The 27,828-nt window shown below is 39.2% G+C and overlaps 5 protein-coding genes and 1 long non-coding RNA gene across 6 annotated transcripts in view; 2 read left to right on the top strand and 4 right to left on the bottom strand.

Annotated features, from left to right (window-relative positions):
• The window catches only part of LOC111334789 (axonemal central pair apparatus protein HYDIN), a 54,612-nt gene extending 51,049 nt beyond the window's left edge, over positions 1–3,563 (top strand). Inside the window, exons 73-77 of the mRNA XM_088755601.1 lie at positions 44–207; positions 778–928; positions 1,359–1,589; positions 2,080–2,304; positions 2,771–3,563. Of these exons, the coding sequence (XP_088611727.1) occupies positions 44–207; positions 778–928; positions 1,359–1,589; positions 2,080–2,304; positions 2,771–3,253 (1,254 nt within the window). The 3' untranslated portion in view covers positions 3,254–3,563. The remainder of the gene's footprint in view (positions 1–43; positions 208–777; positions 929–1,358; positions 1,590–2,079; positions 2,305–2,770) is intronic.
• Positions 3,564–4,897: 1,334 nt separating this feature from the next.
• LOC148734533 (uncharacterized) lies at positions 4,898–8,893 on the top strand. The gene is made up of 2 exons (XR_015999480.1): positions 4,898–6,840; positions 7,357–8,893. It is a non-coding gene; the product is annotated as an uncharacterized LOC148734533 (long non-coding RNA).
• Positions 8,894–12,943: 4,050 nt separating this feature from the next.
• Positions 12,944–16,732, bottom strand: LOC148734532 (uncharacterized). Its single transcript, XM_088755616.1, has 3 exons — positions 16,109–16,732; positions 14,832–15,479; positions 12,944–14,340 (listed from the first exon to the last, which is right to left on the bottom strand). Exons 1-3 carry the CDS (start codon positions 16,410–16,412, stop codon positions 13,220–13,222), a joined length of 2,073 nt encoding a protein of 690 aa, XP_088611742.1. The 5' UTR covers positions 16,413–16,732; the 3' UTR covers positions 12,944–13,219.
• Positions 16,733–17,306: 574 nt separating this feature from the next.
• On the bottom strand, positions 17,307–18,512 carry LOC148734531 (contactin-associated protein 1-like). The gene has a single exon (XM_088755642.1). It carries the CDS (start codon positions 18,181–18,183, stop codon positions 17,689–17,691), a length of 495 nt encoding a protein of 164 aa, XP_088611768.1. The 5' UTR covers positions 18,184–18,512; the 3' UTR covers positions 17,307–17,688.
• A 6,177-nt stretch (positions 18,513–24,689) lies between these two features.
• On the bottom strand, positions 24,690–25,873 carry LOC148734530 (solute carrier family 12 member 4-like). Its single transcript, XM_088752787.1, has 3 exons — positions 25,857–25,873; positions 25,436–25,609; positions 24,690–25,262 (listed from the first exon to the last, which is right to left on the bottom strand). Exons 1-3 carry the CDS (start codon positions 25,871–25,873, stop codon positions 25,127–25,129), a joined length of 327 nt encoding a protein of 108 aa, XP_088608913.1. The 3' UTR covers positions 24,690–25,126.
• On the bottom strand, positions 25,857–27,373 carry LOC148734529 (solute carrier family 12 member 5-like). The gene is made up of 4 exons (XM_088755647.1): positions 27,258–27,373; positions 27,062–27,160; positions 26,437–26,494; positions 25,857–25,979 (listed from the first exon to the last, which is right to left on the bottom strand). The coding sequence occupies exons 2-4, from the start codon at positions 27,153–27,155 to the stop codon at positions 25,916–25,918; spliced, it is 216 nt and encodes a 71-aa protein (XP_088611773.1). The 5' UTR covers positions 27,156–27,160; positions 27,258–27,373; the 3' UTR covers positions 25,857–25,915.
• Positions 27,374–27,828: the final 455 nt, after the last annotated feature.

Here is a 27,828-nt window from a genome sequence, read left to right as displayed (position 1 = left end):
TTATGTGATTTAAGTATTTAAGGGTTGCATGTTTCTGTTTCAGGGCTCAGTCTTTTTCGCTCTCCCGGACGGCAGTGGTCTCCTGTATAACGTGACTGGAAACGCAGAGGGTCCCAAGCCGGTTAACAACATTCAGAGAGAAGTGCCCTGTAAAACGTCTTACACTGAAATGCTTACTGTCACTAACTGGCTGCGAAGACCTCAAAGGTTAGTGAAATGGCTGCTCTTCTTTCGTGTACTGTTTGATTAAGCCAAAGAATACGTAATTTTAAAAGTTAAGTGATTTTAAAATTGTTGATGTGCTAGATACAGAAGTCGGCGGTTCACTAGAATCGTTTTGAGCGAATTTCTAACTGGGCGCAATTTCAGTGTTAAAAGAGTTAAATTAGCTCTCTGATCTTTGAAAAGCTCTTTGAAATTTCAGTTATTAAAAGTATCTATCCTTTTGTGACCCCAGCAGTATGTTACACTATTTGGTAATAAAACATGATTAAGCTTTCACACCCGTCTCACACTAAAACCAACCCACAACATCTGACCTGCAAGTATTGAAAATGATGACAGCCTCGGAGTCGTTTAAACCCCTTCCAACGCAATTTTTTTTAAGGGAAATTAATTTTATCTTCATTAATTTGTTTTGACCCATTCTTAAAAAATAGTTTTTACTTAGAAAACTGTCGTGGTAAATATAGTGTTTGTAGTTGTGTTGAAGCTTTTTGCCGCACATATGCCTTACATTATATTAATTCAACACCATTACAAATATTGTTACGTTAGATTCCGAGTGATAATAGAGATACTGAAGCCTGACAAACCAGACAGTGCTACAACACTAAAGGGACTGGACTACATTGATGTTCCGGGTCTCTCCAAACGAGAATACAGATTGAACTTCTTTGCTCATAAAGAGGGAACATTCAGTGCTAAGGTAAAGAATAGAGTCACTTTTTAGTACTAAATTTCAATGCCTCAGACTCGTGGAATTTTTGCCGAAATTCATTTGGTGCATCAGGTGGAAATATGACGTTCGTATGAGGTAAAAGGCCATGGTATTACTTTTATTTTACGTTACTTTTTCTTTGCAATTTTATCGTGGAACGCACCGTGGTCAGTTGAACAAATAGTTTTTTTAAGAGTAAGGAAACACTCTCAACGAGAGCGCGGAATCTTTTTATTTTTAATATAAACGGCGACGAGTTTCTTAGTTGCTGTAGTGATAACCGTAATTTAATATCAGTGCGAGAGACTGGTTGGTAAAATTTTTATCCTAATTATAGACTGTTTGTGCAGTTACTCGAATTTTGCCGTCGTTGCTCTTCTCCGATTCTGCTGTTAACTTACGGATCTTCAACTCGCAGGTAATATTCCGGAATGAACAGAGCGGAGAATATCTGTTTTATTATGTGACTTTCAAGGCAGTGCCGCCAGGTGTAATGGCTACCATTGACTTGTCCACGCCCATACGTAAGAGCACGTCTCATGTGTTGACATTACACAATCCCCTCAGTACCCCTGTGACATTCAACTCTCAGTGCTCCGTGGCTGACATCCAGCTGCCGCCAAGTTTCACCGTTCCACCTTTATCTGAGGTTGGTAGCTGACTTGTTTTAAAATACTTAAGGCTAAGATTCTTTTTGGTTATAACGGCTTGTTGTATCTCAATTTTAGATGTGGTGCTTCGTTAAATCAGTTATCTCACTTGTAATGACTATTTTACTTTTCAATACTGTTATCATCGATGTAGTTCCGAGTTCTCCTTTTTCATTTCTCCCTATTATTAAAAGTTTTCTCACCTTCGGGCAGTCTTTCACGTTTGAAGTAGAAATGAAGTCAATTACGCAACTTTAATAGACACTCGTGTTACTTTAATTTTTTTAGAAAGTTGTAGCTGAGGAAAGAGGGCTAGCCAAATTCGCGTTAACTCATTACTTCTAATATACCAATTTTCTCTCCTGCCTGTAGTGCGAAAATTCATTGCATTATTGACAGGATTAGGGAAGTCAGTATCAAAAAACTTCCACAGCAAGCTTTAGCAGTGATCGAGCTCACATTTAGTTCCTTTTCGTCTGTTGATTCCAGGGCTCGTGCATGTTTGAGTACCTACCACTGAAGGCCGGTGAGTTGACTGGTCGACTCTCCTTCAGCAGTTCAGAATTAGGCGTGTATCAGTATGACCTCAACCTGACCGCAACACCAGCCGGAACGGAGGCGGCTGTCCACTTCCGTGCGGGCCTGGGGACCAGTCAAAGTCAGACCTGCCGATTTGTTAACTTTGCCAAGTCTAAAGTCGAGTACAGCTGCAGGGTAAACCATTTTTCCATCTTTTTTGCGTGGTGTTTACATGGTTTTGAGCGTAGTCTAAGACCAGATTAAAAGCGCGGGAATTGAACTACACAGTTCATCGTGGAGATGAGCTCCCGAAAAAAATTATAACAAGGGTAAAATTGTAGTGGAACAAAGAGGGATGAGACCTGGTTGGAAATTATTAGGTCTCCACATCCTGAGAATATCTGCCTTGTTAATCTTTTCCATCATCAAAATCCACGTTCCTTTTAATTAATTCATCCCGTTTATTCGTTTTTTATTTTCTTTTTAATCTCACTAAAATTTTGCAGTCCACTCACGTTGAAGGCAATTTTGCTCGTTGCTAGGTGCGGTCCAAATCCTTTTTTGGTTTATCCCCAAAATGTGATATTTAGTGTAATCGATTTTGAGAAGAATTGTGTGATTTACTGCAGTTTTTCACTAATCGAGTTTGTTTTCTCTGAAGGTGGACAACACTGATTTCCATGTTGAAAAGAACATCACGGCAGCCTCTGCGTCAAGTGGTGGAACAGAGGTGGGTGTGGAAGTGACGTATGAACCATCTCGTCTGGGTGATACTCGCGCTACTCTGACTGTTTTCTCTCCAGTGGGAGGAGAATACGTGTTCCCTCTGTTTGGTCACTGCAGTCCTCCAAAACCTCAGGGTCCTTACCCGATCAAAGCGGGTGCAACAACCTCAATACCGTTTAAAAACGTGTTTTCACACACTACTCAGTTCACTTTCTGCGTGGATAGTCCTTGTTTCAATGTGAGGGCGAGCGAGACCATTCGCGCTAAGAAGACTCATAATGTCATCGTTGGTTTCGAGGGAAATCAAGGAAGCTCTAAGGCTCCACGCATGGGTAGGCTCATGGTCACGTGTCCGAGGAGTGCTGGTGGTGCTGGGAATGTTACTTGGACCTTCTATCTGAAGGGCGTCACTCCGTGATATTGCATTTTGTTAGCTTGCCGTTTCATTTGAATGACAGAGTTCTATTTTATTGGACCCGATGTGGTACTTTGACGTGTAGATATCATTCATTTCACATTTTTAATTTGAAATACGCTCAGGCATGCATTAAGTGCGCACTTACCTTTACTTCTTCTATATATACGTGGTTTTTCATGCACAAATTTTGTGGTTGAGGTCATTTTTTTTATATTATAGCGGTTATTTAAGTTGCTTTTATATCGTTCAAGATGTGTAAAGTCCAGCCTAAAAAACTTAAAAAATAAAAATTATAAAGTTGTGTGTATAAGGGGTGTTTTGGTCTTGTCTTCTTCCGAGATCTTTTGGGCTGTTACGACTCCTAAAAATACCCAAGGCATAAATACTGAAATGTACATGGCGGATGAAAGGAAATTTTAATACGTGAGACGTCAATCGCTGGAGACATACAAGTTATTGTTTAAAAACATCCTAAATGTTACCAATCAAAGAAATGAAAGCACTTTTATTTCCTGTTGTTTATGTTTATGTTTTGAAGTACCGGTAGTTATGATTGAAGTGATTTGTTTATATTTAGAGTCTGATATTATTTGGGTTTTAGCCCTCAGGATGACATTCCTGATTTTGATTGTATCGTTAACATCTATGAGTGGACGCGATTAGTTTGGTTTTAAAGATCTTGTTTTGACTTCTGCGGTAAAAGCCTTGACATCAAACGTTTCCGGGTCAGTGAATGTTGGCCTGCATACTCACTCATGCCTACCGATTACGAATATACAGCAGAGTTCGTAGTCAGTCAATCATACTTAGGGAGTAAGAGTCCCAGTAGTCAGAATCTGTGTAAGAGTCATTCATTATAACTCAGAGTAGGAGTTAGAGTGGTTCAGAGAGAGGTCAAAAAGAAGAAAAGGGGGGGCTCTTTTATAAAATTTCTTCTTTACTTATTGTAAACTGCCACCGGCAGTCTGGAAAAGTCCCTTGCACAGTGTTGTAAAGCGCATTAGAGCCTTCCATGGAAATGCGCTATAGAAATCGATATATATTATTATTATATTATATTAAAAGCGAGAGGAGTGGATCTGCTGTAGCAAGGAACAGACGACTGGAAGGGACATGTCTAGTATGACGAGCTTTGCTCAAGAAAAAAATCCTCAGCAGGCATCGTAAACTGATGCCGAGGTTTGGGGAAGCAGGTGTTGGGTGGATGTCATCACATGAATTACACCACGATGTAATTACACAGATTAGCGCCCACGAATCCACGAGAGATACGCGATTGCGTGCGAGTTAACGCGGGGTCATCTGTTGGCAATGAAAATCAAAATCATGAAATGAAATGAAGTTTGCTGTGCGCGTAATGGTCATAAAATACTGCGTTTTCTCAGTTTCTGCCTGTTTCCTTATAACGACATTTCTAATCACGTAGTCTTTCAAAGATCCTTCCTTTTCACAGAAGAGGCAATACCTGCGAGGCGCCGTATTCGAAAAAGCCTCTCTTTCGATTATTTAGGTATGATTCTTTCGCTTGGTTTGCCATAAAATAGTAACAAAAGATATCGCAATTTTCATGTGCCGTACGACCTGAATAACAACCGTATCGAATTTCCAGTATTGCGTCACTTGGTGGATCGATCAGTGTTCACGCTTTGCGATCATAGTACACGATGTTATTGTTTTGGTATAAAACCTGTGGCGATCGCACGACTTGGCCTCGTATCCTGGTTAAATTCATACCAATATTATAATATTAAACCTCGACGAGATTTTTAATGTCGAAATGTCGAAAAGCATCATGTTTTCGATTTCGAAACCATTCGAAATGAAGTTATAGAGGCAGTCGGATTTTCGACGTGCGGCTTTCCACCGGCTAACTTAACCACGCAGAGTCTTTGCAGGATTACAAGTGCCACACTTGACCCTTGCAAGCATTGGTATCTACTTTTGAAAGAGGTCTGTGACGTTCCCTTGCGCAAATATTTCATACGCGATGTATTTAAGATATTTCCCGACGAAATCCAAAGTGTGGCGGCGCGGGAACTTCAGCCGGCCAAATCATCGTTCGGAGTAGTGGGGTTAGCCAGGATTCCCGACCTCGTTCACGTTGTGTTCACGTTCGGTCTAATAGCTGGTCTATCTTCTTCGTAATAAAACAATCCCCGACGAACTTATTAAATCTGCGGGATTTATGACTATCGTAAATCTGGTGAACTCCGCCACACTAGACTTTGAGCCCGAAGGCGCGAAAAATTTATCTTTTGGCGCCAAACTCAGTCAAGACTCCGAAGAGCTCGCTTCCTAACTTACCGAAAGATCAGCTAGAGTAAATTTCCTTGGAGTGGAACTGAAGAAGCTTCGAACACGGATTTCTCATCTCGAATCAGCATGGAGTCAATTTTACAGACCCCTTTTTTCCACCTCAATGTTCGCACCTTGTCGTGCTGAGGTGGCTTGAGTGCGTCAATGACCAATTACAATACAATTCCCGTAAAGAATTCAGCTTCAGTTGGTGGGCTGTATTTTCTGCAAGGTAGAGGCCAGACTAACTCGGACTTTGTCATTCTAATTATTGTTATGAGTATTATAATTATCATTATTATTAATGATTTTGTTATTGTTATCATTATCTTTATGATTGTGATTGAATCATTTTCAAAATGAAATAGGCTGCTCAATGAGGATGACATGCTGAGGCAAGTAGATTTTCATTTATTTACCCCCCTCCCCCCAAGTAGAAATTCAAGTGTTTCTGATAGTTTTTCTCTTCAATAGATTGTTAGAATGCAGAAGATTTTTTAAGACACATTGTACAGAGGGCTTGTCTTAAGTAGTTGTTTTCTGATTCAAAACCACCTGTCTAGTTCTGTTTCTCTTGGGTAGTTAGTCCATGGACTGTTGTTATCTGATGGCAGAACTAACAGGTGGATCTGTTTCCCTTGGGTAGTCAGTCCATTATGGGCTGTTGTTATCTGATGGTAGAACCACCAATCTGTTCTGTTTCTCTTGGGTAGTCAGTCTATGGACTGTTGTTATCTGATGGCAGAACCAGTCCCTATTTTTTTCAGCTCTATGCTGTCAGTCTTTTATGGACAGTTATTTTTATCTGATGGCAGTTTTAGCTTGCTCTTTTTGTTTTGAAAAATGTGTTGTTTATGCTATTTGTCACGTATCATCTGTTATTAGTCATAGGCACTTTGGTCAATCAATGCTATCATTGTCCTAATTATTATTATTGTTAATTCAGCTGCTACTCTTCTCTCTTTGACACAGGGCCCACTACAGACAGCACTAGCTCAATGAAGTCCCAAAACCTTTCACAATGAGCCAACTCAAGAATTGCAGTCCTGAACAGTTTTTGGGGTTTTCCTGTCTTTTCTTGAGATTATTTTGTCTCAGTTTCAATTACTTGGATACTCATTCAGCTAGACTAACAATAACACCATTTTGTTCGTAGATAAACATTGAAATAATCATAGTAATAATATAAATGATAATAATGACTTCTTATTGTTATCATCATCATTATCTTTATGATTGTGATCATCATTTTCAGATTGAAATAGGCTGCTCAGTGAGGATGGCATGCTGAGGCAAGTAGATTTTCATTCAATTCCTCCCCCCTTCCCCCAAATAGAAATTCAAGTGTTTCTGATAGTTTTTCTCTTCACTAGATTGTTAGAATGCAGAAGATTTTCTAAGACACATTGTACAGAGGGCTAATGTCTTAAATAGTTGTTTTCTGATTCAAAACCGCCTGCCTGGTTATGTTTCTCTTGGGTAGTTAGTCCATGGACTGTTGTTATCTGATGGCAGAACCACCAATCTGTTCTGTTTCTCTTGGGTAGTCAGTCTATGGACTGTTGTTATCTGATGGCAGAACCAGTCCCTATTTTTTTCAGCTCTATGCTGTCAGTCTTTTATGGACAGTTATTTTTATCTGATGGCAGTTTTAGCTTGCTCTTTTTGTTTTGAAAAATGTGTTGCTTATGCTGTTTGTCACGTATCATCTGTTATTAGTCATAGGGTGACTTTGGTCAATCAGTGCTATCATTATCCTTAGTATTATTATTATTAATTCAGCTGCTACTCTTCTCTCTTTCACACAGGGCCCACTACAGACAGCACTAGCTTAGTGAAGTCCCAAAATCTTTCACAATGAGCCAACTCAAGAATTGCAGTCCTGAACAGTTTTTGGGGTTTTTCTGTCTTTTCTTAATTTTTTTTTTGCCCCAGTTTCAATCACTTGGATACTCATTCAGCTAGACTAACAATAACACCATTTTGTTCGTAGATAAACATTGAAATAATCATAGTAGTAATATAAATGATAATAATAATGATTAGATTAATGGAAATAATCATAGGAATTATAACCATCAGGATAATGAACATTATTTCTATAACAACTGGAAATATTTTTATCATTGTTATTGTTGTTATTATTATTATTATTATTATCATCATCATTATTATTGTTATCAATGTTATTATTATTTCCATCATGAATTATTAAAGATGCTTGGGAAAAAATGATCTAGTTCCCTCCAACTCATTAATCTTTCAGTTAAGTGAATTAAGACTTTTGTGAACAGTTACTGCTTTATTCTGTCATTCCTGATGACCATAGAATTGGTGAAAGTCCACAGATATGATCCCTCTAAGAGTTTCTCCAGGTGTTTTTTATCCTCTGAATTTGGTTACAACAGAATGAAGGGCAACAGAGTATAGTGCACCCAGCTAGACATGAATTGCATTAACATTCACTCTACCATCCCTGTAATAAAAAACTTTGGATTTTTCTCTCCATACAGGGGGCCGCAAATGCATTTTTTCCCTCGCACGCTTATAAAAGCATTCGGCATGCTTGCCAACAAAGCTTGGATGTATGTTTCAGGAACTTAGTATCTTTCAACTCGACACCATTTGCCTGAAACCAAAATAATAATTACGAAAGTTAAGAGATTATTTACTTCTGTAGTGAAATGTACTAAATGATTTGCCCTTTCAAACATAAACCTGAGTTATCAGGTTTTGTCAATCACAAAATTACACGCCGGGTTATTAGTATTCCTTGGAGACCTTCCTATATTATCATAAATATCTAAGACAAGCAGGTCTTTTAGCTAGGTAATCTATGTTAAAAATAGCGCTGTACAGTACTTAGAATTATTTTCCTCACTCATTATTTTTCTCACACTGCAACTTCGCATACTACGCAATTATTACTACGCAGTCATATCTGGTGTCCAATTGGGAGAAGAGCTTGTTATTATTTTTGTTTTAGAGGTGAATTGCGATTTCTTGTATGTCCCCTATTTCGTCGAAGAAAAGCTCGAACAAATACTGAAAGTAATGAGTAAGTCACTGAACAACTAGTGCAAAGTGACAGCACTATCGAGCCAAACTGAGAACTGTTCTTTAATGAATTTTAACATGAACCACCAATTCTTACTATTTTTAATTTCTGCGTTTTAACAGACTTTGACATGTTCTTGAGAAGATATTAAATCGGTTAGCGCTGTTGTTCCCCTCTAAATTATTTTGGTGGAAGCGCCTCAGAAGACGCTGGTTTAACTAAAACCATGTTGGGCGACGTTGCATTTTGACTGCACAACCCGCAATTAAATTTAATTTTAACAGCTATTCGAGTGTGTGAAGAACGGAAAAGAGCAAAATTACATACCATCGGCCTTTGGATGGAGGGACGAATGAAAACTTTCTACAATGCCACTTATCCATTGCTTGTAACAGATAGACCTTGTCCTTACTCTTGCGGGAGGCCGTACGATCTGTTGTCCATTGTAGAACTTGGCAAACTTAGCGCACTCTGCCTCGAGCGTAACAATGTGATCTTTCGATTCTCTATCTCGGTAGCGCAGTTGTTGTGTTGAACATGGACGACTAATACATCGCAGCGTGTCTTGTAGATAGCTAGAGATGCCATGTTTAGGATAAGCGCTGAATATGGACGAGCTTTAAAACCGCCACTGTAAAAGCACAATCGACCGTTTTTCATTGTAAGGAGGTCTTTCACACAGCTGTCAGAATTTAAAGAGAGGAAGAACGTCGATCTCGCTCACCTAAGTAGCGAAGTACGCCACGAGCGGCGACGATGATCAAACACCTGGAAGATCACCGTGGTGTCCTATCTACTCTTTGGTATCATAACCAAGAGCGAACCCTTTCGACTTGTCACTAGGTTTTACGGTTTATAAAACAAAGGCCCCGCTCTACACAAAGCCTTAAAGAATGAAAGACTGGAAAAGCTTACTTGGCTTGGAATTATAAAAATTTATAAAAATTTCCTTTCTAAAAAATCGAAGATTTTCATGGTTTCCGTAACTTCGTATTTTTCCAAATTTCCTCTTTTGCATGTTATGCTGTTTTGCATTTTCTTCAACGTATAATTTAGTTCAGCGTCGATCATTTATCATCCTTAGAAGAATATATTCTGATCTTTACGTTTAAGTATAAAATTGCTTTGGCTTACATTGTGCGCCTAAAAGGAGCGTTAAAGTAAACATGAGTTGATTCCACTCGAGGGTTTTACCTGGAAAAATGCATGTACACGAGTGACACCGACATTACCGCGTGTCCCTTTCTGGAAAACATTCGTGTTATGACAAGAAAGGTCAGCTGGAGGTGGCTCGTACCGGTTTTCATCATTTTGATGGTAACTTTAAAAGAATACAACAGAAAGACTGACCAAGGCCAGTTGAACACTTTTACGGGGTTGAATTACATAATCATTGGTTATCCAAAAATAAGTGTCATTTCGTCACTAGCAGTTTCCATGGCAACGCCTTCATAGGCCTATTCAGACGCATTTTTTTGCTTGTGGCTTAAATAATTCGAAAACTAACCCGGTGACCCCCTGATTTTTTTCAGTGATTGCTTTTGGCACTTGAAAAGGAAAATGCACAAAGATTTTTAAAAACTTCTACGAAGCGGAATTTCAGAAAATCTACAAAAAGGACAATTTTCACACATCACAAATTTCCTTCCGTAGAATTTTCTAGTTTTTTTTCTGATGATTCCTTTCGACGTTATTATCATATTGGAACAATAAAAGAAGGGGTCACGGGACTTGTTTTCATGCATTAGCTTTCGTGAGTTTAGCAATTCCCACGCGCGTTTTAAAATCTGGATTGTATAAGATCGACATTTGCTCATGATCTGTTTTAGCTACCGCTAAAAACTTCTCACAAAAGTTAAGGTGGCTCGTACCAGTTTCCTCGCACGGGGAACAGGTCACTCTTGCGTGACGCGCGCGAGAGAAACGTGCGAAAGAAGCGCGAGATCAAAAGATGAAAATTCAAAACAAAGATGGCGGCGCGTGCAATTTTTTCTACTTTTGTGAGAAGTTTACCTAAGAGCTTGTATTTGATGTGTTGAGCGGCCACTATGAATGCTGGAGATAGAAACTAAGATAACGAAGACGATTTTCGGGGAAGTAAAGGTTGCTTCACTTCACATTTAAAAGAAATATTCAACCGATATGAAATCTTGCGACGGCGAAAAAAGAAGAACTCAAGTGAAGGATAGTCTACCTGAAGTGGAAGAAGACTTTGAAACTTGAAGGAAAATAATATGATATAGCCAGAAGTCATGTGTAGGATTTCGAAGATGAGCTCGGAAGGCTGTCTTTGACGGCTGTTTAATGATTTTCTTAGCAGTAAACGTCTTTAAACATCAGATCGTAGGTGCTCGCGCGAGCACACGCAATTGTCAGCGGTAGCTAAAACAGATCATGAGCAAATGTCGATCTTATAGAATCCAGATTTTTAAAAGGCGCGTGGAAATTGCTAAACTCACGAAAGCTATTGCATGAAAATAAGTCCGGTGACCCCTTCTTTTTATTGTTCCAATATGATAATAACGTCGAAAGGAATCATCAGAAAAAAAAACTAGAAAATTCTACGGAAGGAAATTTGTGATGTGTGAAAATTGTCCTTTTTGTAGATTTTCTGAAATTCCGCTTCGTATAATTTTTTAAAAATCTTTGTGCATTTTCCTTTTCAAGTGCCAAAAGCAATCACTGAAAAAAATCAGGGGGTCACTTGGTTAGTTTTCGAATTATTTAAGCCACAAGCAAAAAAATGCGTCTGAGTAAGCCTATGAAAGCGTTGCCATGGAAACTGCTAGTGACGAAATGACACTTATTTTTGGATAACCAATGATTATGTAATTCAACCCCGTAAAAGTGTTCAACTGGCCTTGGTCAGTCTTTCTGTTGCATTCTTTGAAAGTTACATACCATCAAAAAGATGAAAACCGGTAAACCAAAAAACCAAACTATGTAATTTTGACGCCGAAAAGTGCCAAAAAGTAATTACAGAAACTTCATCCGCAACACCTTGAACGTGTTGTGGGCGCGAACTGAGATCTTCTCTTACAGTTAATAATTGCCAGGCGGAACTCAGATCCGGCTTAGCCTAATTTGCATAAATGTTTTTGGTGGGGTGATTACTCATAAAAGAGGCTATCGAGCGATTGTTTTCACTTTCCTTAAATGTCTCCTACTAATGTCTCTTTCGAAAAATACATTTAAAAGATAGGTCACCGCACTTATTGAAGAGATATGATTGGCCAATCTTAACCCATTTACGCCTTTACTGACACTTGTCACGCGCGCCATTACATCGGTGCGCGGTACATTTTGCGGTAGTTCGAAGTAAGAGTTTTCAAGTAACATTTGAAAAAATCGGGCTTTGTGCACACTTTTAGCCATATCATTTTTCCTCTTCCGTAAATTTTTAACTTCTCCAATTTAAAGTGCACCTAAACCCAAAAATTTTTTTTCGCGTAACGAAATAAGCGTATCTTTTTTGGAGTATTTCTGTGCAAAAATTTTTGTATTTGCTCAAATCTTCAATTTTCTGTGCCCTGTCAAAATACGCCGTCATTTTGGCTCACGACCGAGTTTAAAGAGGAATGGTTCTAGCGGGTAATGTGACGTCAAATCGAGAACACGAAAGTCTGCATTTCACACATTTTCACTTGTTTGGGAAGATTGTAGTCGATATTGTCCGAAAATATGCCGACTAAGTGTGTTGTAGGGGGATGTAGCAACGTGCGAAATTTGCAAGAGGGTATTGGGCTTCATACATTCTCCATACAACACACCTCGTCGGCATATTTCGCACAATATCGACGACAACCTTCCCAAACAAGTAAAAATGTGTGAAATGCAGACTTTCGTGTTCTCGATTTGACGTCACATTACCCGCTAGGGCCATTCCTCTTTAAACTCGGTCATGAGCCAAGATGGCCGCCGATTTTCCGTATTTTAACTGGGCACAGAAAATTGAAGATTTGAGGAAATAAAAAAATTTTTGCACAGAAATACTCCGAAAAATACGCTTATTTCGTCAAGCGAAAAAATTTTTGGGCTTAGCTGCACTTTAAAGGGATAATTTTTACACTAGATGTGTGCAATAATCAATATAGGTCACCGAGCTCGTTTAAGAGCTACGGACCATCGTACCTCTTTACCTGGTCCGTTGATTGAAAAAAAATTACCGTGCTCTCAGAACGCGCGCGCACTTATTCGCCTGATTGCGTGATTTTTAGGCACAGTACGGCATGCGCAATGCAATTCTGAGGAATCACCTTAACCTTGCTGTAACGTTATGATTACAGGTGCTTCCTCTACATGCGGCTCAAAGGCACACACATAAACCCACATAAATGTAGAGGCTAAGATATTTTCAATTAAGTAAATGTTTTTAGTTTTCTAAACTACCCTAATTACAAGGAAAAGACAACTTAGGGCCATTTCTACTACGTTTTCAAAGCATTTGTTTAAGAATTTTAAAGCACTACCTTGGCACTTGCCGATTACATACGCGAGGCACATTTGAAAACATCACAAAGAAAGCGAAAAATGTAACTTATTTTGCAAGGTACTTGCCCTAACCACGACATATGTTAATCTTACAGCAGTAGAAATAAAGAACAAGATAAATTTTACTCTATTCCATAGCACTTCAGTTTTCCTAAAGTGTAGTATCCAAATTCACCACTACCACCTACATCTCCAAAATTCATCTGTTTCACCGGAAGACTTGTCTTGTCAGTTAGAAAACCGCTGTCTTCACGCCATACACCGTCATTCGAATCACAGTTACAGCGATTACTGCGGCTTGCACAAGAATTGGTCATTCCGCATGCGCACTTACCACTACCAGGTGATGCTCCGCCCCAGTAACTCATCTGAACGGAGTCACGAGACACCCACCAGGTGACTCCAGACATGTAAGAATCATGACATTCCCACTTGATAAACTGTTCACAACGTGAGGAGACTCTCGTGAGACTAGCCAGCTGAGACAGACTTGCTCCTGTATAGTGAACGTTTCTTTTGGTAGAGTGTCGCACGTATGTTCTGGTTTCACTGTCGTGACTTATGACTGTTACGCCAACTCCATTCTTGTCACTCATGTCACAGTATACTGTAAACGGTGCTAGAGGTCCCTCGCCATCGGGATCGATGACGTAATTTCCACTTCTAGTGGTGGCGTATTTTCTTAATACAGAACAAGACGTTGGTTCAACCGGAATATTAATTTTGACTTTGGTTCCAATTTGTGTCAGAACATTACCTGCTCTACAGGTGTAAGAACCTTCGTGTAATTTTCTAACGTTTTTTATTACCAGTGTTCCATTCTGTAGGACATTTGACCCTGCAGGTAAAGAAGACTCGCCCTGCTTCGTCCAACTGATTGTAGTTTTCAAGTCGCTCTCGACCACACACGGCAGATGAACAGTTGAGCCAGCCCTAGGAGTCATTTCTTTGGGGGGGCTAGCTTTAAACCGCAAACGAGAAAATACCGTAAAGTGAAACGTGTCTACTGCTGATCCGAGAATGTTCTCCGCTCTACAGATGTATGTTCCTCTGTCATTTTTTGTTACGTTATAAATATTTAGCGTTCCATTAATCACTTCGGCTCTATCCATTGGCAAGATTCCAAACGCCTTAGACCACGTGATATTAGGCTGAGGCTGACCAGTAGCACTGCAGGCGATAGAAACATTTTGTTCTCCCTCAGCTAACACTTCGTTAGATGGCAAAATGATCGTAGGAGCGACTAATCATTGCAAGAGAAAGAAGCATGAGCTGTTAAGACAATGAAAGTTGTCTCCTGAATCATCATATACAAGAAGAAAAGAAGGAAGAACTGTAAATATTTAATTGTTGCAAAATCAAAATACTTCAGTTACCCTATGCGTAAGATATCCAGAAATGCATGCTGTAACGAAAATGGCAGATTTGACGAACTTTTGTCAATGATTTTGACGGGTTGGACGAGATTTTTCAATTTGTGGAAAGTTTGTCAAAGTGGCGATTCTGACGAAATTTCGCAAAGGTTGTTGACGAAATTATGCCAATGAATAGATATGACCTGGCCCCAAAAAGTTGACGAATTTGGCGAAAGTAGCGATTCTAACGAAATTTCGCCAAAATCGACAAATCCATATACATTCCCACAGTCTGACGAAATTTCGTCAAATCTGCCAAATAGTATGGCATAATCATCAATGTGCAAACATCATTTGCATAAGAAAGAAACTGACTTACAATGGACAGACAACTTCGCCGAGGCGTTCACTTGTCCCAAAATACTCTCAGCCCTACAAGAGTAAACTCCCTCGTCATCCGGTCTAACGTCCCTAACAATCAGCTGACCATTGGATCCTAGTACGTGACGTCCAACAGGAAGTGATGAATCCAACTTAGACCACGTGACTTTTGGCTTTGGACTGCCATCTGCCATACATTTGAAAATAGCTGTATGACTTTCATTAACCGTCATTTCAACAGGACGCTGGAGCAGGAATGGAGCCGATAGGGACTGACCCGGCTCGCCTTTGGCACCTTTCACACCTGGAGGGCCTTGTGGCCCTCTGGGACCGGTTTGCCCCGCTACTCCGATATCCCCCTTAATACCTTTCGGCCCCTGAGGTCCTATTAGCCCGTGATTACCAGGACGTCCTTCTCGGCCTGGTTTTCCAGGGGGACCCGGTTTTCCTCGTGTTCCCGCTCTACCTCGTCGACCCCTGTTACCTTTTGGTCCTGGGCGACACTGCGTGTTGTCCTTCGCACAAAGTTGGTTTTGCAGAAGACTAAGTTCTTTTTTGATTAGCCTTTGTAATTCAGAGGATGTTGAATTCTGTATTAAAACATTCAGAGCGGTGCGTTTTTGTCGCTTTGGGTTTTCCCCTCCACCTGAAAAATAAAGTCTTTCACTTGAATAAAGTGGCATTACGTTCATCACCAACCTTTGACCATCTTAGAATGATATAAAATCTAGAGTAACAAAAAGGATCACTGCGGTATCGAAGACGAATTCCTATGTCTCGTATTAATAAATTCTATGGCTGTACTGAACTCGAGGTTGTTTTCCGTCGAATCTAGCTGATCCTTTCACTATTTCAAGGAAAGGGTCGGTCCCGAGTTGAATAGTTGAAACAAAGCAAATTGTATATATGCTGAACTATCAATTAAGGAAAATTATAGGAAAACAACACATTTCGCATTCTATGAAGACGAGTCAGCAAACTCCCATTCAAATGGTGATGATAGTTAATGATGATGCATCCTCGGCTGATAGATCGTGTTCAAAACCGCGTAATAGTTGAGACTCTCATCAACTATCATGACCTTTTGAGGTCTTTTTTGGCTTAAAGCTGAACTGTTTTTTATCTTGAATTTTAGCTACTTATTTCATCATCCTAATAAATAAAGCTCTTGAAAATAGAAAGACCTCCGGGATGTCGATGAGGTTTTTCATTTTAAAATCTGCCGTAGTTTCAACAAGTCGTATCCGGCTCAACACATAACAAGATAAAAGTTACCTTTGGTCGCCTGCATCGTTTCCTCGGGTTCCATACTGTTCCATCCTCTGTTACTCGGCTGTACTTTTCGAAGGACTTCCGTCTCCATCTTTGAAATTGACTTTGCTGAGTTTAAAATCAGTTGATGGTTTTCTTGTATTCTGAGCTCCTGATGAATTAACGCGACACAACAGAAAACAGACAACAAGAGGCCTGACCCGGAGCACAAGCGGTTCAATGTTTGTTTTCTGTTCGTCAGCTTCTGTTCTTTTTCTGTTTCTTTCATCTTCACAGTGTTCCCAAAATTACTCTTGATATGAGACATAACTAGCGGGACATTTTTCGCTTCACTCGATAATTTCCTTACTGCAGTTCTGCTTGGCTTAAGTTAAGTTCAGCTGTCATGCGAGTCAGGCCGATGATCAATTTATATGTTTTCATCTTCACCTCTAAAGGAACGGAGTCGCTTATTTTGACTTCCTTTGGAGCTAAAACTAATAGAAACATGAACAGATGCACGTAAATAGAAAGCTGATATGTTTATCGCTGGCTGAAAATTCGTGATTGAGTAAAACGGGAAGTTTAGTCTTAAATTCAAATGAGGTCAACTCAATCTTCTAAGAGGTTTAACCTAATCAGTCTCTGTTTCACGCATAACGACAACAATTTCTTGTTGCTACAATGCGCAGAAAGATGGTAATTTTATTGTTTGAAGAAAGTTCATGTTTGGGTTAAACAAGTACTTTGTAAACATCTTAATCGACGTCATAACTATCTTCAAAGAAATCAAGAGCTCGAGATTTTAATTTCTCTCTCTCCAGTGCCTAAAACGAACATTTCCTGGTGTCATGTTATTTACTACAGAAAGTTTGTGTTTGAGTACAACGGGAAGTTTACTGTTATTTTAAATGAGGTCAAACGTATCCTCTTAGAATCGAGAAGTCTTAAAGTTCCCTGCTCAGCACGTAGCAAAAAACAATATCCCGATTAGATTCCTAGAAGCTTTTGTTACAAGCAAGAGAAATAAAGACAAGAATGTTAGATGACGGAAATATTTAGCGGGTCTGCCTGAGAGGCCAAACTTTCGCCCGACGTGATTTTAGTTGACAGACCCGATGCAAAAAAAAAAAAAAATGTGTGCTTTTTTCTTTACGCTTTTGCCTCCATCACCATTATCATGATTGCTACTAGGCAAAAAACGTATTCAGAGACAATGGGGATGCTTTATTCTGAGCGTATCTGCACCTTAGACAAAGATATAGTCAGTAACTGAGAAAGGCTCGTTATTAAAGTCTTGTGTCGCATAAAGCTAATTAAAAACGCCATGAGCTTGGAGTTGTCCAAGTGGCAACGAAAGTTAGGGTATCGACTTCCGCTACAGCTAAAATATTTACTTCATGGATCGGTTACATCCAGGTTTTCTCCTTGCTCGAAAGTGTAAATTATTGCCAGTGGGAACAATTCGTGGCTGCACCGTTCTAATGAGGGCTAATCCTAGAGTTGATACAGTTGTCTATGGCTACCAACTTATGGCGTTTACCGTTCATTTCTAATTTAAGCCACCTTTCACACGTAAAAAATTTGGAAGTATTCGCTCTTATTCACTTAGAAATTCCATAACATTTTAATTTCCCTAGTGTGTAGTAACCACTTCCACGACTTGTATGTCCAAACCTGAGCTGTTTGACAGGAAGATGTACCTTATCGATGAGCAGACCGCTGTCATCACGCCAAACATTGTCACTTGCATCACAGTTACAAGCTGTGTTTAAACGTGGACAGGAATTGGTCATTCCGCATGCACATTTACCACTACCTGATGCTGCTCCACCCCAGTAATTCATCTTTACAGAATCACGTGACACCCACCAAGAGTATCCGATACCGCCAAATATGACTGCGTTGTAGCACTCATATTTAATATACTGCTCACAGTGTGGGGAGACTCTGGTGAGACCCGCTAGCTGAGACAGACTCGCTCCAGTGTAATTAATGTCACGTGAGTAACTCCCCGGTGGGCCATAACCAGTCACCAATGTCCTGCTTTCACTATCGTGACTAATCACTGTCACGCCAACTCCATTTTTGTCACTCATGTCGCAATAAACTGTAAATGGTGCCAGTCCTCCAGCGCCATCTGGATCCTTAACCTAACTGCCACTTACGCTAGTCTGGTGTCTGATATCGGAACAAGACTTGTGAGAGCATTCAAATCCATCTCCAAAGTAACCATGGTTACACTTGCAGGACTACGCACCTAGTTCATTTGTACAGGCTGCCAAATGATGGCAATCGTTGGTATTTTTTTCACACTCATCCAGATCTTAAAAGAAGAAATTAAAAATGTAAGGCAGGAAGAAAGCTTTCCTTTAGCCGTTAATCGAGGTAAAGGTCACGTTGGCGGGTATAGGTCTCTCCTATGCCCGCCAGCCTGCTGCTTCTAGCAATTTGGACTTCCCTTTTGTTTCCTGGTTGGTTAGGCTGTAGTGGTCTCCCTGCCTAATAATTTTTTTTTTTCACAATTTTATTCTAACTAGGCGAAGCTAAATAAACAAATAAACAAATAAAGTACCCGAAAACATAAGCTCTAATTAAATGTAAATCAACAGGGTGGTTCATTGGTTCATTGGTTATTTCACACTATTTAAATAAAATTAACATAGAAAAGTAAAGTTGCAACAAATGATTACAGGATCATAGTTAAGATTGTCCCCATTGTCTAGCACTTCTTTCAATGACACCTGCCATAGTAAATCCTAGCTTATGACTCAAAAGGAAGATCTTTGTATCAGCTTTATGATTAAAATGTTTATTTCTCACTGTAGGGTGCGACGATTGATAATGGAAAAGCATTAATCATTACACTCGCTCGAGAAAAAGAATTCCTGATTTTTACTTTAACGAAACCCTTCTGTCTCTTTACCTTTCTTACAAGTAAACTGATGACAATCACCGCATTGAACGTCGTTCCATTCATAGTTGTGTTTCACACCAAGATCGTGCACACGATCCTCTTCATTAAAGGTATTTGGCTGATTCTTGGCCCAAGCTGTAAAGTTTCCTTCTCGATCGGCCCAAGTGAAGTTTCCCTCCACTGGTTTGTCGTTTAAGCCCAGTCACGTTTTTTCTCCATTGTGACGATGTTGTGTGTAAACATTTTCTTCATTGTTACTTATATCAATAAGAACAGCATTTTCCTGTCGACATTTATTCAGTGTTGTAGTCCAGTTTGAACAGGTTTCACTTGTAAAGTAACAGTAGCCATTAAAGTAACTCCAGCCAGGATCACAGATATCTGCCGAAATTTTACACCACAGTATGCGATCGATTAGTACAACTTGAATACGATGTTTAACTTAAAGAATTAATTAATAACAAACGATAACTAGTAATTTGTTAGGAGACACCTTCTACATTACACAATATGGACACTCAAGACTAAGGTGGTGCTACTGACCTGTAACGACCACATAGCTCACTGACACGGGGTCGTATCTTGTCTCGTACAGTTCCTTTACACAGACTCTGAATCCAGGTGTGTTCGTGTCCTGAAAAGGTGAAGTGAACTGAATGATACTGAGAAAGACAGGCTGAATATTTGTACTTGTTCAGCTGTGAGATTTACGCAGCAATGTTAATTGGTGAACGGTAGAGGTGCTGTAAGAACAAACAAGGCCCACATCACGAGTACACTCTACAAATTTCCTGTCGGTGCAAGTCTTATCAAAAAAGAAAATTATGTCGCTAATATAATAGCCATTTTGAGAGATATCAATTTTCAGCAATAGTGAACGATCTGAAATTATCTGATTTCGTTCCCTGAAAACGAACAGAATCCACCTTAAACCCCAATTTTCTTCAGTAGGGTAGGAGAAGACTAGTCTACCAAACGAGCGGCGACAAAGAATGTCTGAACATCGACCGATGTTTTGTCATTCGTATTCTAATATGCATTTTAATTGCTAAAAGAAATAAATTTTATTGTTTGGTGGTTGTTTGGTGGTTGTTCATGGAGATTCATCGTCAAAAACTCCTGCAATGTTCAAAAACTTTGACATACATAATTTTTAAACTTAAGGAAACTTGTTACCTCAATCAATGTCGTGATTCCATTGTGGACTGGTACCGAGTTTCCATGAGCTGTTGCGCTGTGATTAGCTGATATAAGGACTGTTGGTGTTGCGTTGTAACTTCGAGGGAAATTTAAAAACTGCAAGGAAATCCAAAAAACTCATATCATCGAAGCTGTTGATCTGCAATTTTGGAGTTTCTGCATGATGCGACTGAAAGTATCGCTGCAATCCCAATGGGATGCTTCTTTGGATATAATCATGAGCTTAACATCATAAAAAGTCCCGGAAATGATGTATTTTTTGTTTTCACCGCCATACAAGTAACGATGTGTTGCCACGCACTTGTGAACAATTTTAAAAGCCAAACAATAATAAAAGTAAAGCAGATAATCTTGCTCTATGGCAACAAGCAAAACAGTTAACAAATACTTTATAACTTCACCACTGTCGCTAATTACAACTGATTTTATCGCCAGCTGTTCCTCGTTGAGTCAAAAATATTTACTAAGTTCTGATCAGCTATCCCCCTACCTTGCAGTAAGCGTTGTTATTTTCATCAGTTGGTAGTTATGTGTTTGAAAACGTGACAGAGCCATGTTCAGCGAAGAATGGTTTCGGTCGTTTGGAAAACACCAGCCAGTTCTGTAATGAAATTCGAATGAGTTATCAAAATTTTCATGAGAATTATTTTGTTAACTTTGAAAGTGTGTTCAGCGGTAATGAAAGCTTATTGGTTATTTAAGGGTTGGCTCGATTTTACGACCCAAGTATTAAACGTAGGGAACAAATAGAGCTACGCAAAAGCGCTGATTAGGTTACATTTTTTGGCTCTTTGATTGGAAGTGAGACAAATCCGAAGGAAGTCAATTGTCAATTCCGTGTCAAAGATTGGTTTTGCTTCAATAAGGTTTCTGACTGGTCTAGAGAATAGGCACCACCTTCTCAGCCAATCGCATGTAAAGTGTAACAAATCGTAACTACAATCAGCATCTGATACATTCTTCTGTATCTTATAGGTTCTATTCCTGAATTAGCACCCTGACTTTTTTAAGGGTGTTTCCTAGTGTCACTTATCTAACTCATCATAATTCAGAATAGTCATATATGTTGTAGTTCAATTTTTTCCTTGGTTCAAATTTTATTTTCCTTTGTTCTCGGTCATGTTAATGTTGATAATGAGTTTTAAACAAAGAAAAATAAAATTTGAACCAAGGACAAAATTGAACTACAACATATATACTAACATTTCTTTAAAAATCAACACATACTACAATTATGTCTTCATGTTTGCCATCAAAGTTCTGCAATTCTCGGAGACAAATTTTTGCAGAGCTTTTGGTTACATCCTCGGTCCATAACAGCGCGGCGTCTTATCCCTTCCCAGTTCTTAGATGTTCTGCTGTCGCAAGGGACCACGGGAGCCTCCTTAAACTTGTCCTGCAGGTCGCATAATTGATAACATGCATCCAAAAGAAAAAAAAACATTTCAAAATTAAGGGTATGCGTAATACTTCAGTACAATTGTCAGTTCTTAGTAGCTTTTAAAAAATACGTTTGGTTTTAGAGTGTAACGTTTTAAAGGAGCTTTGTCTAGGTCCATGCGCGTAAATATTTTTGCCCAAATTCTTTAGAAGTGTGTAATTTGCAGTCTGCGTCAAGCTTATCTATTCCTTACTATTTTCGTTTTGTCTTGACTTTTTCCTTCACACCTTGAATTTTGGTTTCTCTCAGCTACACTTATCGTAGAAAACGCACATAGAAATTACAGCTCGACGGAAATTGCAAGGCAGACTTGAGGAGAAGTTTGGGGTCCCGGCATCCTACCTTTGGAAAGTTCAGATCTGTGCAGTTTGTTCCAGACCACCATCCCTGCATCATTATCTGTCCCGTCATTCCGTGAGGCGGTGCTCCCTGGTATGCTAACCAGTTAACAGTCGCAAATGGATTGAAGTTCTTCCTCTTTCTCCCAGATTGCATTGCGCATACAATGAAATTTTGTGTGTTGACGTTTTCAGTCCATGAAGTGATGGCATCATGGACGGTTTTGGAATCGTTTAAGGTCATATGATTGACAGTTATTTGCACGTGAACTATTTTGTCAGGATAAAAGCGGAATGGCGGAAAAACGACCGTCTCACAGCTTGAGTCAGACCACTTAGAACTGGAAGGAGTTTTATAGGACCACTTTCGGTGGGAAAACCTGTTTTGAAGAAATAAAGATTACTTTTGTTGCTAAGTTTAATTTGTTGACAATAAAACTACAAAAGAAAACTCACAATAACTAAAGAACTTAGGGGTTCATTGAACGTATTAGTGAAATGAGCAGCAAAATCAGAGAAAAGGCGTTAGGGCAACATGCAGTGACTTTTTGGAGTAAAATCGTTTACACTTCAAGCCGTTACACTGAAATATTATACTAGACCCATTATAAATAATTTCAACAAGCTTTATGACCCAATCAGTCTCCTCTTATCTGATGAATTATTTGTGTAACCTCTCTTACCCTTGCAGCTTCCCGGGTGATACACGAGATTATTATCCAGTCCCTCGCAGTAGGTAGTTTGGAAAACGCTGAATGCCGGAATTCTGTGCCGGAAAACCAGGAATACCCGGAATACCCGGAATACCCGGAATACCCGGAATACCCGGAATACCCGGAATTCCCGGAATGACCAAAAAATGACAAATTGAAAAAAAAATTACCTAATAATTAAAAATAATAAGTTTGAATAAATAATTAAAAAATAATTAATTAAAAGAGTAAAAATAAAGTGAAAATGAAAAATTAAAAAGAAAAAAAAGAAAATCAGTTCTCTATAGGTAAAACCAAAAAAAAGCAAAATTTTCTCTCGATCAGTCATAAAATGCAGAGACCACGTGACGTAAACAATAACTACCTATGGCACTGTTCACGGAGATGCACATACTAGAACTACATGTAGCTTACAGCCTACAATATACAAACTGATGCCAAAGATTGCTTCAAGGTAAATAAACCAGAAGTGTGATTTATTATTGACAGACCTCAAGCACTGTGGGGTCTAAGTGGAAAAGGGGATGTAAATACGATAAGTACTTGGCGAGCAAACCCAAAGTGCGACCTCACTTAAAATCTGTCAGCACAAGCATTTTCTAATGCCACCCAATTTTTGCGATTTTTGATGGATTGCGATAAAAGTAATTTATTGACTGCAATGATTGAGATTAGATTTTTTGATAGGTTCAGACATTAACGTTTTTTTTACATTTAACTTCAGACATAAAGTTGATTTCTTTTTAGTGGCTTATTAGATGGTCTCCACGAACATAAATTTATCGCCTGTCGTGATAATGTCATTAATTCATTGTATGTCTTGGTCAAATCCCGGGTGTCAAATCCATACGAACGCGTCTTAACCATATCATGAACCTACCAGATATTTCTGATCTACTTGACTTCGAGTTCTTTCTGTAACGTGCATGAATGGGCTTCACGTCAATATCAAAGGCACTGTAGAGTGACAATTAGTTAATTGAGACATTACTCAAGAGGTAACCACATGGAGGGGGGGGGGGGTTTGTGATGAAAAAATTGATTTGATGAGAAAAAAAGGAGTATGGTAGCAAGCCTTCGATCTTCCTTTTCTTATCGGACTAGGGAATTGAATCAGGGGCAAGCGACCTTTTTCCATTGGAACTATTTCATTTGCCACAAACTGTTAACAACGAAAAAAGTTGCTCTTGTCTGGAAAGGAAAGAAATCACGTTCTGTCTTGTGTGATAGCGACACAGTGATTTCACTTTTTGTTATTGTTCTGTCTGGAAATATCTTTTAAGCTAATCCACGTTTGTGTATTAAAGGTGTGCCGAAGAGATAAGAGACTCGGGGAGACTACAATTACTGCCTCTGAATATGACGCTTTGTTCCCGTAGTTTTAAGGTAGTTTGGAAAAGATGGAATGCCGGAATTCCGTGCCGGAATACCTGGAATACCCGGAATTCCCGGAATTTCCGGAATGACCGAAAAATAATAAATTAAAAAAAAAAGTAAATAAATAAATAAATAAGAATATTGATGATTAAAAATTAATAGTAAATTCACAACTTAATCAAATAATTTAATGCGAAATTTATCTCTGAGGGTCAAAGCATGTGTTTTCAAGCCACATTTATGCAGATAGCTGAAAGTGTCGGAAAAAGGGGTCTTAAAACATGAATGAAGCTTGATTAATAAGCTGGGGAGCTGCCAGTCACGTAAGCTTTAAGAACATAGGTCACGGTATATAAATCTTGACAAATTTTTAATCAGAAATTAATAAATTCGTCATCTGCAATCCGTGCAGCCCTTAACCCTTTTTCAACCTTGTTTACTATTTATCAACTTATTTGTCTCTATGGTGATTGTCAACCGTCCCACACTCTTTGTTTTACATTGATTTTACAAAGGTTTCAATCCAATCAACACTACCTTCCAAAATTTTCAATGACAGAAATAGAGAACTAAAAATCCATAAGAAAATACAATATGTGCATTTTTGTCGCGAATCAGTGAACGGACTTACATATGAACGCTCAGTCAGGCGGAAACCTCGCACGAGCCAAAAGCAAAATATCCTTACCCTTGGAATTCAATGTACTTATAAATAGCAGCTGCTAGTATCATAGCAACAAGAGCATAGTACCAGCTGGAGATGAACATCACAGCCAGACACAACCACATGCCCAGGAAAGACGAACACCTAGCCAGGCAATAACCAAGGTGCATTTGAAAGGTAAAGAGTCTAAAAAAGGGTTCATAGCCGCCAGTGTAGCACGAGGCTCATGGTAAATTTAACCCCAAAATTCAGTAGATTTTCTCGACACAGCTATGGTTCCCAGTTTCTTTCTTGTACGCGCTTATAGCAGGTATTAGAGAGCAATACTAGAGGCAAGGACGAAAATTTACTTGCTCACAACAAATTCCTTGAGTGCCAAAGACCCTAAACTATTAAATCAAACAATTGTCTTCCCCTAATTCACCATACAAGTGGTAATACTTCAATCGCGGTCTCCAGTTTGGGGTCTTAAGCAGTGATTGTAGCACACAAGCCAAGTTGACGACTCCGTAGCACATCAAGAAGAACCTGAGTAACAAGGGAAACAACGTAACATAGTTCACAGTGACTATTTTAATTTAACACCGCAACTTCCAAGAAAGTAACTCTCCTTTATAGCTCTTATAAATTACTTTCGACACTAAACTAAAATGTAATCGATTTTTTTCAAAAGTTCCCGTTTTATCAAACTGCACACTCACATTGTTATTATGGGTGCAACTGAGTCCAAGTTAGCAATCAGAATTCCAATTTCTGAAATACAACCTGTCACAACCAAGGCACGAGTTGGCTCACCAGACTTAGAACCATGAGCAAAGATATTGAGAAATGGAATCAGATTGTCTCTAGCAATGGCCTCCAAAAACCGTGGTGCACTGCAATTAAATTCAAATGAGGTATTTATTAAAAACAGAGAAAGGTATATAATCCTGAAAATCCACCAAACGGATCGTTGGTTCGCATGACCATCTAAGCTGTGTCATACCTTGTGTCCTTGAAGAGAACTTTTGCCACTTAACAATTTGGCTCTCTTTGATAGCTCTTCCTAAAATAATGCACTTGAGGTGCGGCCTCCTACTGATTTCGTTTTAAAGATTTCAAATAGGTCAGGAACCAACTCACCCAGTTAAACTTTGCATTCCTACTCCCACGGTGGATAGAAATGAACCAATCAGAATCACTCATTTAGTGGGAGGCCAGGCGATCTCAGCTACGACCATAACACTGTTGATACTACGACCAAACCTGGAATGAAGAGGATACCCAGCAGAAGGAAATGACGACAGAAACATTATCATTGATATTTGATGAAGGTACAATAGAATGAAACACAGTTCATTTGCTTTCAAGAGTATAGAGAAGGTAAAATAATTAAACCCATCCAGGTTCTAAAAGAAAAAGTCATTTTTGACCAAACCTGAAGCTGCAGGTTTTCTCTTCACTGGCAGTTAAAGTGAGAGGTGGGAGCTCTCTCTCTCTCTCTCTCTCTCTCTCTCTCTCTTACAAGGGACTCTATTCAGGGGGCATCTCGTCCACTCAAGGGACAAAAACCCTCTTATAACATATACCTATTCATGGGACAGTTTGTTTTAGGCTTGAGTTTGTCCCTTGAAAGTTAATTCCCACTTTACAACACTACGTGTGAAGTTGAAAAGGTTTGTGAAAGAATATTGTATGGAGTAAAATTCAAAGTGAAACATACTTATCTCTGAGTAAGTCGCCCTGGACTGTTGCTCCAAACAGGAATACTGAGGTGAGATCTTCAAGCTCTATAAGGTACAATTACAACAAAACACACCTATGCAAGTAACAGAAGGTAAAACTTTCCAGTAGAGGAGCCATCTGTTTGTGAGTTATCAAAACCTCATTTTTCTGTAATCAGTAGCTGTTACATTTACATACTCAGTGGTATCAGACCTAGTTCATATAGTTGAATCTCAATGCTGAGAGAAAAGAAAACTTTCAAGATGTTTCAGTTACTCATTACCATGTTACTCTGTTTAGAAACAACCCTATCATGATGGGAAACACAAGCGAGCACCACTGAAGCCTCTTATTCATTTTAATATAAGCCAGCTTTAACAATTTTACAACTTTTCTTTGGTAATGGTTTCATTATGACAGCTAGGCGGTTTCTGATCACTTCTCACTAATAATTTTTTCCCCACGAAAATTGATCAAAAAGTTTCAGGTGCAGCCTATAAATGGGTGTGGCCCATCTGCGGGGAAATACGGTGCTTCTGAGATAAAACGCCAAATTCAGAAGATTTAGATTTTGGATCTTGGGAACTTAATACGCTGAATATTATGCATGAAGCCAAGGATACAGACAACAGATGTAGTTGTTATGGCTGCTATTGTACCCTTAGGAATAGACTGCTGTGCATCCTTCAAGTCACCAGACCTGTTCGACCCTGCCATGATACCTTTGGACAATCATAGCCTCATAATCAGAGAAAGGATCCTTGTATACCACACACAACTTAAACTCAGAATAAACCTTTTAATCTCTGAGTTACCTACCAGTGACAGAAGGAAAGAAAATTGCCAGTAGAATGAAAAATGATGTGGAGATATCAGATCTCACTTCCCCTTGAAATTCACCAGCCTGAACACCAGGAGAAACTTCATCCTTCTTCAGATACTGACTGTTCAAATTATCTTTAAATCATTTATAACAGAAGTGCATTACATGTCAAGTCAGAAAAAAGCCAGGTACCCCAGACTGGCACCAGGGGCCTGTACAGCAAATTTTTTTGGTAAGCCCCTCCCCCTTCCCAGGTTTTAGATGAATGTATAAGCTTCAGCCAACAAGGCAGGGGGATGGGGGCATACTAAACAAGACAAGTTTTTTGAAAAAAAGTGGAGAGGCTACAGCCCTCCCTGACTGCCAGAGTTCATGGCAATTGCTATTCTACCTCCCCTGGAGAGGATACTAGTCTAGTCCAGTTACCTCTGAGTATTTTGTCAGAAAATTGACGGTTTATTGGTACTCATTTTTATTTTGTTCTAAAGCATCTCACAGGGCCAGAATCTGAAAATCTTTGAAACGGATTGGCTCATTGCCCACTCACATCAAGTCAATGTTTTTCAA

Source organism: Stylophora pistillata, chromosome 3, assembly GCF_964205215.1.
Source record: "Stylophora pistillata chromosome 3, jaStyPist1.2, whole genome shotgun sequence".
Lineage (NCBI taxonomy): Eukaryota > Metazoa > Cnidaria > Anthozoa > Scleractinia > Pocilloporidae > Stylophora > Stylophora pistillata.
The sequence above is the reverse complement of the archived record's forward strand: the minus strand, read 5'-3'. Positions and strand labels throughout refer to the sequence as shown.

What these genes read in the sequence shown, in the direction of transcription:
- LOC148734532 (XM_088755616.1), bottom strand. Translation starts at nt 16,412, where the DNA reads ATGTCTCATATCAAGAGTAATTTTGGGAACACTGTGAAGATGAAAGAA. An exon ending in AACGATGCAGGCGACCAAAG is followed by an intron (nt 15,480 to 16,108) that starts GTAACTTTTATC and finishes TTTATTTTTCAG; the next exon opens with GTGGAGGGGAAAACCCAAAG. An exon ending in GGCGAAGTTGTCTGTCCATT is followed by an intron (nt 14,341 to 14,831) that starts GTAAGTCAGTTT and finishes TGCAATGATTAG; the next exon opens with TCGCTCCTACGATCATTTTG.
- LOC148734531 (XM_088755642.1), bottom strand. Translation starts at nt 18,183, where the DNA reads ATGAGTGACAAAAATGGAGTTGGCGTGACAGTGATTAGTCACGATAGT.
- LOC148734530 (XM_088752787.1), bottom strand. An exon ending in GTTGCACCCATAATAACAAT is followed by an intron (nt 25,263 to 25,435) that starts GTGAGTGTGCAG and finishes CTTGTTACTCAG; the next exon opens with GTTCTTCTTGATGTGCTACG.
- LOC148734529 (XM_088755647.1), bottom strand. Translation starts at nt 27,155, where the DNA reads ATGGCAGGGTCGAACAGGTCTGGTGACTTGAAGGATGCACAGCAGTCT. An exon ending in AACAACTACATCTGTTGTCT is followed by an intron (nt 26,495 to 27,061) that starts GTATCCTTGGCT and finishes TAGAGCTTGAAG; the next exon opens with ATCTCACCTCAGTATTCCTG. An exon ending in GGCGACTTACTCAGAGATAA is followed by an intron (nt 25,980 to 26,436) that starts GTATGTTTCACT and finishes TCTTCATTCCAG; the next exon opens with GTTTGGTCGTAGTATCAACA.